The sequence below is a fragment of the Telmatherina bonti genome (genome assembly GCF_933228915.1).
Source record: "Telmatherina bonti genome assembly, chromosome: 21".
Lineage (NCBI taxonomy): Eukaryota > Metazoa > Chordata > Actinopteri > Atheriniformes > Telmatherinidae > Telmatherina > Telmatherina bonti.
In genome coordinates, this window is record NC_136630.1 from 17,507,777 (window position 1) to 17,523,961 (window position 16,185).

The 16,185-nt window shown below is 37.0% G+C and overlaps 2 protein-coding genes across 2 annotated transcripts in view; both read left to right on the forward strand.

Moving 5' to 3' along the window:
- The window catches only part of LOC306771396 (integrin alpha-M-like), a gene marked incomplete at both ends in the record, with an annotated part of 61,860 nt that overhangs the window by 20,764 nt on the left and 24,911 nt on the right, over positions 1–16,185 (forward strand). The gene's annotated exons all lie outside the window — the stretch shown is intronic.
- Positions 3,203–12,451, forward strand: LOC306771809 (integrin alpha-M-like; the record flags this gene model as incomplete). The annotated part of the gene is made up of 22 exons (XM_079261129.1): positions 3,203–3,229; positions 3,889–4,037; positions 4,642–4,768; positions 5,217–5,367; positions 5,476–5,482; positions 6,156–6,230; positions 6,380–6,498; positions 6,907–7,034; positions 7,157–7,282; positions 8,396–8,518; positions 8,612–8,685; positions 8,937–9,078; positions 9,288–9,386; positions 9,464–9,543; positions 9,625–9,711; positions 9,801–9,870; positions 9,988–10,086; positions 10,330–10,440; positions 10,568–10,681; positions 10,968–11,078; positions 11,837–11,909; positions 12,162–12,451. 22 exons carry the CDS (start codon positions 3,203–3,205, stop codon positions 12,449–12,451), a joined length of 2,382 nt encoding a protein of 793 aa, XP_079117255.1.

Here is a 16,185-nt window from a genome sequence, read left to right on the forward strand (position 1 = left end):
TACTTTTTAATACTTTCTTTCAACCATCCGTAATGCTTTTAATGTTTTAGCTTGTTTTGTGCATGAAATATGCTATAGAAATAAAATTGCCCTGCTGCTGGCTCTTAATAAAGGCTGAAAATAAATGCCACCTAAACAGCTTTTGTTTTTTTTTTCCACAATGCATCTAAATGACTCAGGCTATCTAATGAAAATTGTGAGGGGAAATGTCGGAGAAAAGAAATGAAGACCAGAATATCTTTCCACTGGGATGTAAATACCCCCCCTCTGATTGTGAACCAATAAATTCAATCCTTCAAGGACCCTGACAACCTATCGGTTCATTTAGCACTGCCATCTGTAAGTGTTTAGTTTTTTTTTAAATGACAACCAACGCAACTCAAACAGATGACAGCAAGTCAGACATATTGGTGGAGTGTCGATTATTAATACAGATAAACAGCCGGGAAAACGGGATCGTCAGTCTTGTTTCGCAGTCTGAGGCAAATGCCTTAAACGTTAATGCGTCATTATCTGTTGACACAATCAAATGTAACTGTGCTATTTATAATGCTCAGTAAGTTATAATAGAATGAGTACAGAATACATTTGATGTGGATGCTTGTTCTCAACAGCAGCTGACACAAAATGGAGCTCACTGAGAAAAACTTGTCTGTTATAAGTTTGTATTGGCAAGAAGATGCTGCAGAAACTGCAGTTTTTTTTCCACCAACTATTAATCTATCTGATCAATCTTCAGTTGTATTTGAGTGATTTCTTCATTAGTCTTCTCGTTGTCAATGCATTCAGGTTTAAATACAGAATGGCACACATTTAGCCAATTTATTCTTTGGACTCAAGACCGTCTGAAATGTGTGTTGTCATTACCCAGAATGCATTGCTTACTGATGTAGAAATGATGAGCAGTGTCTCCTATGGGATGATCAATAGGTAATTGGAAATGAGTAATTACACACCCATGTATAAGTAAAAATATGTATGTAGAAATTAAGAAATGTAAACAATACAGATCCAGGTTAAAACTTTAACACCTCTGAGTGCAGTCCAGGACTCCTGCCACCATTTACAATTATTAGCTCATTACTGAGGTTAACTTTTTCTTTTCCACAAATATAATCTAAACTTTGAGTACTCTCATTGAAAGCAGAATTGGTTATTGTATATATTTATTTATATTTCAAATGCAAAGTGACTGAATAGAAGAAAAAGAAAATATCTGTGGCTAAGATTGAACTGACCTTAACCCTTTCAGGCATGCATTATTATATGCATTATTTAAAAAAAAAAACAAGTACATTTTAAAACAGTATTTCACTGTTTCTGGGTTCTCCTGGCCTGCCTCTAGCCCTAAGCGGGCGGGGTCACATTGGCATGATCACTCTTCTCTGAACACATTCCACTGTAAATGTTCTGCATGAATGTTCTGCATGTGTCACAGTCACTGAGTCATCCAGCAAGTTTATTCATTAACAGCAGGTAGCTCTCTTTCTGTCTTTTTCATTTAACTTGCTAGTTTCTGGTCCTCCTGATTGTCAATGGTTTTGTTCTCCACAGGGACCATGAATCTAGAGTTGGCTTGTGTGGATGTATAAATTTATGTGTGTGGGTGGGTATGTGTGTGTATGTATATGTATGTATGTATGTGTATGTATATGTATATGTATGTATGTATATATATATATATATATATATATATATATATATATATACTGCCCCTTTCCTGTCCTTTCCAGTCAGGTCCAGCAGCATAAACTCTGTAATACAAGCTATTATCCAAAGCAAATAGAAAAATAAAATAAGAATCAAGAAATACAAGGGGATCATTACATCTATAAAAGTTCCCCTTGGCAAAATAAATTTGCTCAGCAGAACACAGCATCTAGAACATCAGTCTGCTTGCTTAAATGCTGGACAAGACCAAAAAAAACAAAACAAACAAACAAAAAAAAACAGTAGTAGATTTTCACTAAAAATGTGTAGTTTTTTTTATTAAAAAATGTTCTGGTTTTATATAATATAAAATATCATATAATCATAATTACATTATGTAAATATTTTGTGTAATTACAATGTATGCATTTATATTCAGTTACATCATATGTTTATTCTTCAGCAAATAGTAATGTATTGGATTACACACTAAAGTGATTCATTTACAAATATAACATCCTCATTCATGAATATGCAAGAAAAAACTTCTAAATAGGTGTCCACTTTAGTGATCATTATGCATTAAAAGGGTTTAACTTAAAGTGCTATTTTAAATACTTTAAGAGCTCCAGTTTTTCTTAAGCATCTACAACATGTTACATTACTTTTAACTTTTTCAAATGTTTGCATCAACTTTCTTTTATTAATTTAAATTTATATCTGACTGCAATATCAGGGGTCAATTTTGATGGTCAAAAGAGTTTTCCAGAATTCAAATCAAAATTAAACTTTTTTTCTGAAGCACTTTTCATGCCAGAGCCAACACAAAATTTAAAAACACTCTTCTCACAGTCATACACACACGAGAAAAAAAACAAAAAAATGAAAAATCAATTACGAAACATCTGATACAAAGTGAGGAAATAATATCTTTGGGATTTATCCACACAAGGAGCAAGAGCTGACTCCTTCTCACTTTATGAATGGTCTGTTTTTAATGCTGGAGTTTTCTTCGATCCATATGTTTTTTAGGCTCTTTAGAGGCTTTTTTCTGTTGAGTGAGAAGAGTTTCTCTTGTTTAACCTTTTGTTTCGGGCAGCAACTGTCAGCAAGTTGTGCTGTCTTGTGTAAAATCTGCAGTGTGTCAGCACCCTTTCTCACCTGGGTGACGAAGTGGTTTGCTCAGTGGGAAGAAAAACAGGTGATCAGTAAGGTAATCAACTCGATCGTCCATTTAGATCCAGCAGTGGGTTCAGCAAGAACACTCTTCTTAAACACATTTGTGGAAAAAAACAGTGTGTTTTCAAATAAACTTTTAAATGTTCCAACTTGATAAATAACATTGATATGTGGCCTTCATTTATGTCCAGTAGATAATTGCGCATTAAAATGATTCTACAAACATCTTTTTGTTAAGTATTATAACAGCAAAGTTAAAGATTAACTGTCTCATATGAAGCGTGATATCCTTTCTTCTCATGGTCCTCATTAGGACACCAATATGTCAGGTTGCTGCGCCATGCGTGTCTCTTTTTAACAGAATGTGGAACCCATGTCACTTCTGGGAAAAGAGACACAAGTAAGACTTTCATGATTCATTCGACAGAAATAAAACAGGACTGCATGATGGTGTGGTAGTTAGCAAAGTGGCCTCACAAGAAGGTGACTGGTTTGAGCTTCGGTTAAGGAGGGGTTTGATCGGTGGTCTTTTTTATGTGAAGTTTGCACGCATCTACAGGGACTCCAGCTGTTTCCCAACATCCAAAGAAAGCAAATTATCATTGTTTGATCATTCTACATGCTCCTAAGAAGTATTTATTTGTCTACACTGTGTGTGTCCCACAATAAACTTTTCACACGCTAATGGCTGGGACAAGCCCAGCTTCCCTGTGACCCTAAACTGGAAAAAGCGGAAAAGAGAATGAATGATGAATAACACAAAATGTATCATCAGATGTATCTGCTGTATCCAGAAGAACAAATTATGAACTTATATTCTGACAATTTATAAAATTGTATTACTTTATTGAGAGAGATTATGTTTCTGTACCAGCCAGTCGCGATTTACTCAATTGTATAATGAATTTAATATAATAATGTAAAATTTTAACTGAAAGTTAACATCTTCTTAATACCACCATGTCTTTGTGGGATTGTATTTTTTTTACAGTATTTTTGAGGGATAATTTAGGAAATACACATTTAACTCATATTAATTCCATATCTTCTCTTTTGTAGTTTCAGTTTGCCATCGCCCAGTTCTCCACATACCCCAGAGTCCATAACTACTTTAATACATTTGATGCTGACAATTGGCGAGCTCAAATTGACAGAATTGACCAGTCCAGAGGATGGACTTCCACTGCTGCGGCCATTGATCATGTTGTGTAAGTGTCCTAATGATCCTGATCAATAATGAATGGTATAATATCATGCTGAAAATATATCAGAACAAACTGAACAGTCTTTTCTCTTCAGATTGAAAAAGTTTCAACAAATAAAATTTAATTTTTGAGGCTTTTCCCTCTTGGTCAATCGGTTGATATGTAAGTTCATGCTTGTTTGACAGAATTATTTATGCTTTTTTTCCATCAACATTTTAGACTTTTTACCCCTATTAGAGGTTCATTTTTTATTCTCCCTGTTCCTACATTATGTCCTTGGATATCATAAGAGTTAATTTTTTTAACATGTATATTCAAAAAGGGCAAGAAGACCCATTCAATGACATGGAAAGTATTTCACCAGATATTTGGGGGTTTTTTTTAACATCAGTTTCCAAATTTTTCAATGTCACTTAGAAATCTTACATTAACTCAATGCTAAGCATTTGCATGAAGAAATACGACTAAAGATGTGTAAGATTATATTTTAGATTCAAAGAAAACACCTATTATTTTCCTTATGTATTTTTTCCTTATATACATATTCTTATGTAAATTACAAAAACCTTTCCTGAAAGTTAAAAACCTTTTTGTGTTCTTTATCCAGGGATAATGTCTTCTCACCATCCAGAGGTTGCAGGTCAAAAGTGAAGAAAATTCTGATACTCATTACAGATGGAGAATCTAATAACCATAACTACTTACATGAAGCAATACGCAAAGCTGAATCCAAAGTAGCAAATTGCTTGATTTGCTATTGGGGTAAATTGTGCTAATATGGATATATCTGATGTGCTACAAAAGAGATTTAAGTCCTGTAACCTATATAACTTCTACCACTTAACCTTTCTAATTTGGAAGTGTGTTTCAGTCACACTCTTAAATTACATTTAGAATCAAGTGCAAATAGTTTGACACAACTTGAACACACTTGACTGGATAGCTAATCGAATTACTCAGAGTATCCACCAATATTGTACAAACACCCAAAGATAGTATTACCTGCCAGTTATATGATCATTTTGGCCATTTTAAATATAAATCAAATATTGGATTTATATTAGCCAATATGACCAAAATTGATGCTTTATAGGCTGTAACAATGTTTACGTCCTATTTCCAGATGGCAGCTTCAAATTTAAGCTTTGAAGTACATTATACACTTTTCTTTTACATCAACAGGTAGGGGAAGCATTTAGAAACTATAGAGCATTAAATGGACTGAGGGACATTGCATCTAAACCCCCCAAAAAACACGTTTTTGAAGTGGAGACCTTTGAGGTGCTTGACAAGATTCAAAAGAATTTGCAAGACAAAATTTCTTCTATTGAAGGTACAGTGGTGCCATTTTTAGCTAAAATTCCTGTAATTGATCTGCATGCAAACAGTAAATTACAAATACTTTCAAAATATTTTTTTCAATTATCTCTTTGAATTAAAGGTGAGAAGTAACCAAGTTGTTACCGTGAGTCGGGGTTTCTTAAAGCTACTTTGTTAGTCGGTAAACAGAACACAGAAATGTGTGTTGTACGACTCTATGAACTTACAATATAAAAGCCTTTTGTAAAAATGTTCATTAAAATGACATGCAGTGTATGGCCTTGTGTAACATCAAATAACTTTGCTATGACAGGATCACAACCAAGTGGAGAGACACTGACAATGTCTCAAGTGGAATTAAGAGCAGCTTACGTGACTGGGGTAAAATCACTGGATGTTAACCAGATAATATGTGTATAAAGTGATAAGAAAAAGCTTTTAAATGGAGGATGCATCTAAATTTGAATTTTCCCAAACACATTTCTGCCCAAATTACATGAATCCAGATGGCTATTTTTGGTGCTAATCTGTGGAGGGGACGCTACAAGCGATACACGGGACAAACAGTATCAAATGAGCTCATGACGGTGGAGCCTCATAGTTTTCTTGGTGAGAATTCTACAGTAAAAAAAAAAAGCATAACTAAACATAAACAAAAAAAATGTCATTTTCTATATGCACAACTGCACAGCTCTCTCACAGAAATATTGTTTCAGGGAAGAAATGCATAGGGACCTAAAACGAAAACAATCAATTAAGGTTTTCACCAATGCTTTTCATTGCATGAACATCAAATTTCAGGTTACTCCATGGTGGTGGCAAAAACTCCAAAACTGACTTAGCGGTGGGTTCAAAGGGTACAGTTGTTTTACTGAGGTGAGTTATAGCACAAATTATGGTAGCTTTATGACTTTTCTTGGTAGTGATATTGATCAAGAACAACAAAGTTTTTAATTCATATTGATTATTACTGATCACAAAGTCAAAAGATGATCAAATGTGGGTTATTATCATTTCATTTCTAGATCAAGGCCTATAGTGATGGTGGAAGCAATTGTGTCTTTCAACATAAATGAAATCATTTCACAAAATGTGAACTGCTCAAATCCATTGGAGAGCAAAGCTGAAATCGGTTTTACTATGAGCAGACACTCTGAAGTGAATAGACTTAGACTTAGACTTAGACAGACTTTATTCATCCACAAGGGAAATTCTGTTGTCACAGTAGCTCAGAACAGCAATAGAGGAAGAAATAGAACAGCAATAGTAGGTAAGAGAAAAAAAAAGTAAATATTAATAATAAAATAGAATAGGTACTATCCATAAAGCAATCTGGAATATGTACACTTTTACAAAGATAAAAGATAAATAAAACTATCAAGTAAAATTTGCAATATAGAATATGGAAATTTAGAAATTTACAATATATACAACATGTGACTAAATGCAGCGCCAGTTGCACTAAATGCAGGTTCTTCCTTCTTTTCAATTTTCAGTCACTGAGGAACATATGTTTGCATTTCCTTATAAGAACAATTCGCTTCGGTTTCAGCTCGAGCACACATTAATTACACTTTTACACTGGATGCTACTGGGAACAACCGAGCTTACATTAGTGAGAAACAGCAAGAGGACACTGGATCACTTCTTGTTGATTTACGCAGCAAAATATGCAGCAGTGTAAAAAATTTTTATCGAAGTGGGACATTATGAGACATGATTCAAATTAATCCAGATTGAAGTTTTTTGCCTTTTGTTCATAAAATTGTGTATTTAAAATGTTTTTTCCTTTCATGTTGCAGGCTTGTCCAGAAGATTTTCACAATCCATGCATGAACGAGCTTAGATTCACCTTTAATGGTTTACCTCATGACACTAATCTTAAACCAGTTCTCGCCCAGCAGGCTCAAACAACAAGCTTTCATCCAGTGAGTAAACACATTTCATTAACTTAACATTTCCATAAATAGCTGTCTTTTTGTGTCACAGTCGCCCACACCCACTTACCTGACTACTTTTACAGATTGTTTTATCCCCAGAGTTACACCCGCAGTCCTACGTAGCCTAGCATTCTGGACATTACACCTGTTAGCAAGACATCCATTAAGGGTGCACACCTCGTGGATATGCTGACAATGAGAACAGGGTACTGGAGGGAAACTTATTTGGGTGTCGGCAATGTCTGCTGGGGATGAATTGGTAAATGGTATCGATGGGTTTACTATGTTTAAATAGCATAGGATGGCGCAATGCAGCAGTGACATCACTATCCAGTGTCCCACTGAATGCCGCACTGCACCAGAAAATTATTTTTGTTATTTTATGTTTCAAAGGTGGGAAATGTATAGGGTTTATAAATGTGTCTTATTTTCAGAATGTTTATGTATTACTGTGGAAATTTAGGAGAAACCAGTTAGTCGTGGTAATTGGGGAGTTCCTGTTGGGCAGGGCTTGGTATTTATAGGATGCTACATTTTGGCGTTGTTGGGGTGGAGTATAAGGAGTACAGATCAGAATGTAGTAAGTCATTGTGTGTTTTTGGAGCTGGAGATATTTAGTGGTGAGATCAGTGTAAATATTGTACATATTCTTCACTCTATATGTTGCTGCACGACACGTTAGTGGATTGCCCAGGAAACAAATAAATCACCTCAAACAAAGTCACAACTGTGCCATCTCACTGGGAACAGCAGAACCCCGTGACATTTTGTTTTTACATTTTTTTAGGGTTTTGTTGTTGCATAGTCCTGTCATGCTTAGTTTTGGTTTCCTGTTTTATTTTGTAGGTCCTTTCCCCTTGTGTATTGTTTCCTGTTTTATTTTGTAGGTCCTTTCCCCTTGTGTATTGTTTCCTGTTTTATTTCCGTCTCATTTGCTTGCCTGGTTTGGTGTTTCTCATTCACGTCACCTGTGTCTTATTAGTCCTAGAGTTGTGTGTATTTATACCCTATGGTTACAGGTGTTTGCCAGTTCATTTAGTTGCCCTATTAGTTGCCATCAGTGTTGTAGTCATTCTTGTTGTCCTTCTGTTCACTTAAAAGATAACATCCTGCATCCCACCTGCCTCCTGCGTTCTTCTGGCCTGCGTTTGGGTCCTGGCTTACTCATCACACCTTGACATTGTCAGCATAATTCCATTTGAACTGAGTCCATCTGAAGACCTTGTAATGCTCTGCATTGTCCAGGATTAATCATAATCCCCAAATAAAGTTCTTTTTTTTCTTCTGATCAAATTTGTGGAACATCTTATTTTTCAGTCAAGGTTTGAGATCAACTGTGACGCTGATGAGAAATGTGTTGATAATCTGAAAGTGGACTTTAACATCACCAGGTGAGGATAAGATAATAAAATCAAACTTTGCATGTGTGCTTGGTGAAGTTTTATATTTCTGTGCAAGTACAAAGAGTTTACATGACTGACTCACTTGAACTGTAGTTACAAAACTGAGGTCAGGGACAAAAGATTTGGCTGCTGACTTGGGCTACAGTTGTTTGCCAAGGCTTTGGCGAGAACATTAAATGTCTCTTGTACTTTTTAAAATCAAAATAATAAAAAATACATTTATCCTCACAAAGTCTCAGGTCCTCAGAAGTTACCGTTGGCATTGATGAGCTTCTGGATGTGACCGTCTCTGTGGAGAACAGGGAGGAAAACTCATGCAACAGTCTTATTACTCTCACATACCCAGCTGGGCTCTCCTACAGGAAGTTTACATCTCAATCAAACAGATCAAATCTGTTTCATCTCTCTTCAGGACACATGCACTGTCGCCTCATGCATGCTCAGGATGAAGGATTGGTTGAAGTCAAGACGTTTTTCAGGGCACTTATCACAAACTGATGTGTCTGTAAAGTATGAAGAGATGTCATCGTTGTAAAGTGGCACTATAAAAATAAAGCTGAATTGAATCAATGTTTTTTATTTTATTACAGGGAAGAATTGAGTGCAGTTCTTTGGACAGTGAAGATGGTGTAACTCGAGGAAAGACAGACTGCTCTATTGACAAACCAGTTTTCAAAGGCAACTCAAAGGTCGGTTTGTTGCACTGCTACACAGACTGCTGAGTCAGAAGAGGAGACATCTGATCTCTGGTTTGTGTCATTTTCAGGCCGTCTTCATCGTATCCTATGGGATTGGAGCCAACAGTCAACTTGGCAGGAAGATCTTTGTCATCGCAAATGCCACCAGGTACTGTTCTCCATCTGTGTGTGAAAATGGTTTTTTGCAATAAAAATTTTTTTTACAAATGTTTCCACATGTCTCTTTTAGTGAAAATCTACAGCACTCCTGTTCAAGCGAGCTCTACAAGGAAAAAGAGATCGATGTGAAATACAACATTTTTGTTTCAGTTGAAAGGTCAATGATTAAAATAATATAACGCAAAAGTAATAGGATCGTATGCAATGTCATATAATATTTAGTTAATGTTTACAATGTCTCTTCAGCTCCATCAACAACTGCAGTTTCATTTTTGAAACAAACAACTTGCAGAAACCAGTCCAACAATCAATCAAGGTGAAAAATTACTTCATCTCGTTGTATGAGTACTATGTTCAAATTTACTGTTATGTTTAAGATCTAATACTTTATTACTCTAATACTTTATTACACTCTAAAACGTTATTTTTTCAGGTTACAAATAGTATCAGAGCATTTAACTTTACCATGGTGATCAGGGTTCCTGTAAAGCTTGGAAACAGAGACATTTCGGCGGATTTGAACAGTTTGAAGGTGAAATATAGAACTAATCTTAAAAAAGATCAGATGTATCTTTGTGCATTGTAAAATGTGTTAAAATCAGAAACGGTTTCACACAAAGTTTATTTTCAGATTTCCGGTTGTCACCGATACTGTTGTTCAGATAAAGAAATATAAATTAGTGGTAAGTATGTTTTATAAACTGCCTGTTCAAATGTAGGAAATGCACATTACTGTAAACTTCAGTCCTGCTTTCTATGCGTGTGTCCACCACAGGACTGCTCTGTAGCCACGTGCAGAGTGTTTAGGTGCAGCAGGTTCATGGGAAGAAAGGAGAGTAAGACGTATACAATCTCTGCCAACCTCAGTTCAGCATGGATAGAGCAGGTAAATGTGTATCAGACATGGTAATGGCAACTGGTCCTGACTACAATCCCAGTAGGCAGCTCATATGAAACTTAACACAACTAAAACTAATTTAAATGTCTTTACCCCTTTGTTTCATTTCTCACAGATTGGACTTCCATCTGCCAGATTTCTCCTAACCAGCATGACCAGTCTAGAGTATGATGGAGACCAGTACATCTTCCACTCAGCAGTTACCAATGACAACCCACCTGTTGACAAAGTGATTTTATCTTAGCTTCATTTACATGTGTAGATGTATACATATGCATTTGTATATAAATATTTGCAGATATTCACTAATATAGCCAATATGCCAATATGGCTTAGTAGCTGAGCTGTGCATCACTGTAATCGGCTGATCAGGAAATTGTGCACTGACAAAGGTTCCGCAATTAAAATGTGTTGGGGTTTTTTTTTGTTGTTGTTGTTGTTGTTTTTTTTTAGGTGTTAATATTTCTGTAATTAATTAATCATAATTAATTAAATCAAAACTCCTCATCTACCAGATTGAGATGGAGGTAGAAGTGTATCCTGTACTAGATTTTACCAAAGAGATTGTAGGATGTTCTCTGGGAGGATTGGCGTTGCTAGCCTTACTCACTGCTGGTCTGTACAAGGTGAGACATTTATCTTGTTTTATGTTTTAGGAAATTACACAAGAAGAAAGATGTTTAAAAGAAATATGACAAATCAAAGCTGTTTTGTGGCTTTTTAAGAGTATTCTTCAGTCTGTAGCTGCGTTTCCATTACATATTTTAGCAAAATGAAAGCGATATTTTTAAGTTTCAAAAAACAGCAATTGCAACAGGTGTGTTCATTAAACAGCGTTCAGTGCATCAGCCTAAAGTCTCATAAAATCTCATTCTTCTCATGAGATTTTACAGGAACTGCGGCTCATGCAAGGTAGCAGCGTAGCGTTATTTTGGGGTTTTCTATTTGCTGCAGAGGATTTGCTACGGCTTTTCAAAGCTATTCTCCCTCCTTTAATTTTCTAAAACTCTAAAATTTTCAGTTGTTTGTTCCACACCGCGCCATCTTTACTGGAAATGACAGGTCATGACCCTCGTGTCACATCCGGGACACGTAAATGCGACAGAAGTGTTTCATTACACTTTGGTGATGTGTTATTTTATCGAAACGTCTGAGAAACACCTCCTGAGAGTGTAAAAACTTTTTAGCAATATTTGAGACTTTGTTCGAAATGCAGGTATTGCCATTAGGTTTTTTTTATTGTCATATTTACTTTTTGTGCAATTCTAGGTGTAATGGAAACTCACCTATTCTTTCATTTGGTTTGACTATTATCATCTACTTATAATGACACACTTATGTCCAAACAGTTTTTATACACCCTGTTTGTACTTTGTAATTACAGGCTGTATTTTTCAAGCGCAAATGCAAGATTTCTGAAAACGCAAAGATGCAGGAGAAGCAAAGGCTTGATCGCGGTGCAGCCAGAGGAGAAAATACACCATGAAAGTACACCTGCTGCAGTACTGTACATTTCTAACTTTATCCTTTGAAATGTAGCTGACCACAAAACAGAACAAAAATATCTTCTCGTTTCTGGAAATATCAATGAAAAAAAAACATTTGTGCTTCTAATATTAAGTTTCTTTTTATAAAGTGACGCTGACAACCAGCCTGTGTGTTTGTGAAATCTCTCCTGTATGGCCAATCCCTACCTTGTCCATGCACAGATGGCAGCAGCCAGGAAGTTTGTGGCTGTTCACCCCTGGTGTCTGGAACAGCCTGGCTGACTGACTTATTGGCAGAGGCCAGAGAGGACATAGCAGCCCTTTTTGGCATCAATCTGTCATCTAGCCCCAAGTCCAGCTGTGTCCAAGGTGTCGGGATTCAACCCTCTGGTTCCCCAGTTTCACCTCCTGCTCCACAGTCCACATCTGGTTCATCACCTCCTGCACCAAGGTCCACGCCTCCAGTGTCGCTGCCAGCTCCACGTCCCACGTCTCCAGTGTCGCCGCCTTGAAAGTGTCTTATCAAGATTTGCTTCAGTTTTTATGTGAATGAATTTATTGGAGTCAGAATTACACATTGCAGTAATGCTTATTTAACTGTTTTAAAAACTAATCACAAGAACAGAAATGCAGTCATGGAAAGGACATTAATTCCCTGCTGCCAACTTTTTAAATTAAAGTCTAGAGTTATTGTGTAAATCAACCCACTACCAAATTAGCTGGAAACCACAGGTGTTGTACTGCAGAATGTGGGGGGGGGGGGGGGGGGGTGGAGAGAAGATAAGTGTGAGACCATTTTTATACATATATATTTTCTCTGTTATTTTGAGAATGGAAATATAACTTCATAGTGTTTTTTTACAGAACTGTCTAATGTACTGTTATAACTCTGAGTTGTTCCACCTCTACCCTGCGTGAGCCAGTCAGAACAGACCAGCCTGTTAGAACGGTGGTCGGGTACTAAACCACAAGCTTATACAGGTTATAAAGGTGAAACCCATTTCCTCTGTCAGTCTTTTTCCTGACCTCCTCCAAGCCAAGCTGGTGGGTAAGAGAAATTATTAATACCTCTAACTTTAAAACATCTCTTTTCTTTTATTTTATTGTTTGAAAAAACTTTTCCTTCTCTGCCTTTCTTTCTTGCATGGTCTTATTTGAAAAAAATGTTTTTTTTTTTCCCTTTGGTAAAACAGGACGGATATTGTTAATTTTCTTTTCTGCTTAGAAATTCTTCTTTTTCTTTCCTCTTCAATTTCTCCACATACAATACACAGCACACAACTTCTCAGTGAAGTGTGAAGAAAAGCCCCTTTTTTCACTTTGTTTCTAACTCTCAGCATTATCTAAGATAGCTCTGTAGTGTAATTCCCTATAAGTACAGATAAAAATGCCTGTTTTGTTTTTACTACACACTGAACTGGGAGAAACATTCATGTCCTTGCTTTCAATGACCTGTAGCACCTGCCAGAGAGCAACTGGTCAAAGAGATGGTGGCCGGGTGAAGTGGATCCTCAACATTTTTTTTTTTCTTTTTGTTTTGTCCAGCATTTAAGCAAGCGCACTGATGTTCTGGATGCTGTGTTCTGCTGAGCAAATTTATTTTGCCAAGGGGAGCTTGTATAGATATAATGATCCCCTTTTATTTCTGGATTCTTATTTTATTTTTCTATTTGTTTTGGATAATTGTTCGTATTACAGAGTTTATGCTGGACCTGACCGGACTGGAAAGGATAGTGTGGTGGAAAATACTCTGGTCTTGAGAAGTTGTAATACATCTAAGAGTCAACTGTCTTCTTACAATGAACATTTTATTATAAACTAATACAAGCACACGCTGGAGCTTGGAGAGAGAACTCTCTCTGCAGATGCTGAAGTAACACCCAATTATAAACCATGCTTAACTCCTCCTAGTTGCTGGGCACACCATATGAAACAATCATTATCTCTTATTTAAGACTAAACTGAACTCACTAAGCATCAATCACTCACTATATTACTTTATTACCTTTAACCTCTAACCTTTAGACAACTGGTCAACCAAGCAGTTGACAAAACCCGATGCCCTGCATGAAACTCTTCCTGTCTCAGACTTTGTCTGCACATTCCAGACAAGGATCATATGACTTAAAGAAAGCTTTGTGCATAGACACAAAACACAGCAGGATCACAGCAAATCAATGCATATATGTCTAATACTTAATACAAACCAAACTCATAACAATTTTCCCCAACACTCTCCCTCCTCTTGGTCCTACAGGACCAACAATAAGAAGAGAAATTGTTATCAGAACGCAAAAATACATACAGAAGACAACATTCTCAAAACATCAGGAGCCTCATGCCTATCAGGTTTTAAAGAATCTTTCAGAAATTACAATAGTGAGGAGCCATTTGCTTCAGCTTCAAAATCTGAGTCTAACAATAAATGTAAGAAAAGTGGAAACAAATCATTCCTCTTAGGGGGTGACAGAGGTGCAGTGAAGACACTGTTGGCGTTCTGGTGGGACTTGGCATATCACAGTGGCAGTGGAGCGCTTTTTTTCACCTCACACTGATCTTGCTTGAGAGCGAAGGCTGGTCTTCAGGCGTGAGAGTAGACTATCTCACTTACCCACGCAACCACAGGGATTATTCTGCCCTTTGTTGGGTGGTGCATTATTCTTCTGTAATTTCAGACTGAAGAGCTTCAGGAGGTTCAAGCAATCTGTAGTGCCAAGCAGCTCACTCTGCGACCTTTACCGCTGTCTGGGTCGTCAGGAAAACCTGAAATGGCCTAAACCATCGATGTTGGTTCCAGCGCTGATGTTTAAAGCTTCTTATCAGGACAAAATCTCCAGGCTGAAGTGAATAGAGCTGCGTAGATGCTGATCCATGAAGGGCAGCTTTCACCTGTGTGCAAATGCCTGAAAAGGGTTCTTATGAGGTTACGACAATATGTTAAAACATTACTTTCACACAGAGCTGTGTCTGAACAGGCAGTCTTGGAAGGAACCATGCCCACTTGGGTGAGGGTCCTGCAAAAAGAATCACAAAAAGGCCCATGTTTCCATGTTACGCATGCGCATCAGAACCAGAAAAAGTACTTTTGGTCCAAGGAAGATCTGAAAAGAGAGCCAGAAGGAAATTTCCCCGTCTGCAACCTGTGGGAGGAAAACATTCAGGAAAATGGCATCCAGAAAGTCATTCATAAGAGAGCGCCAAAACATGGACTCGTTTTCAGCTAAAGAGTAAGCTCAAGTAACGAGAACTGAGACGGGAGAGCTGCAGCCTCCACCATGTCACAGTCAGAGCAAACAGCATCAAAAGGAAAATCAAGTCAGGGTCAACTAGAGGTCGGTCAGGGGCCAGGCCTGGGGGGTGCAGAGGATAGTCAGTTTAAGCTAAACAGTCATGGAGTAAAACATGAACAATACAAAGCAACAGTTAGGGCCACTCAGTTATCTGGTAGGTAAGCATTCAAAGTAACCAAATTCATTTAATTACTTATTGCAAAGTTCCTATCAGGTAGTCTCATCTTAACCAACAACCAGAAAAAATCCTCTACTACTGCATAGCAGGACATGTGTCAAACTGGACTCCCAGCAGTCTGACCAACACTTATCCATGCTGGAATTTCCTTTCTGATTTACTGCTCGTGTTGTTTATGTCATGTCCGCTAAATGACAGAAGCAGAACCACACTGAAGAATCTCTGCATATATTAAATAAAGCTCATTCAGAACTGTTGATTTAATCAGTAATGTAGTCTAGTTTAGTCTCATGGTTTACTCTGATTTGTCTCTCTTAGACTCCAACAGACCCATTCAGGAGCAACACACACAAAACTGAGATCATAATAAGACTGGCTTTCTATTCCAAATATATTGTGAACATAAGCATAAGCATAAAGCAACAAGATGTAAACCCATCTTTAACAGCTGGACTTCAGGTACTGAACAGCCAGAGACCTTCAGGTCATAATAAAGCTGTTTGTTTTCTATCTACATTTGAACTAAAGCAGCATTTAGAAACAAACTTCTAATACTGATGGTAAAGCTGTTTTCATCTACAACAACACGACGCACACATGTACGTGCACACACTCACAGCAGCACTTCTTCCTTAATGATTTTAATGCAAACGTGTGTAACAGAAAAGGCCAAGGCTAACGGTTTAGCATAGTTAGCTTAACTTTGGAAGTATCAATACTGTTACAAATAATCTGCCTCATATTCATGTTATTTTGAGGACATACAGGGCTTAAATGA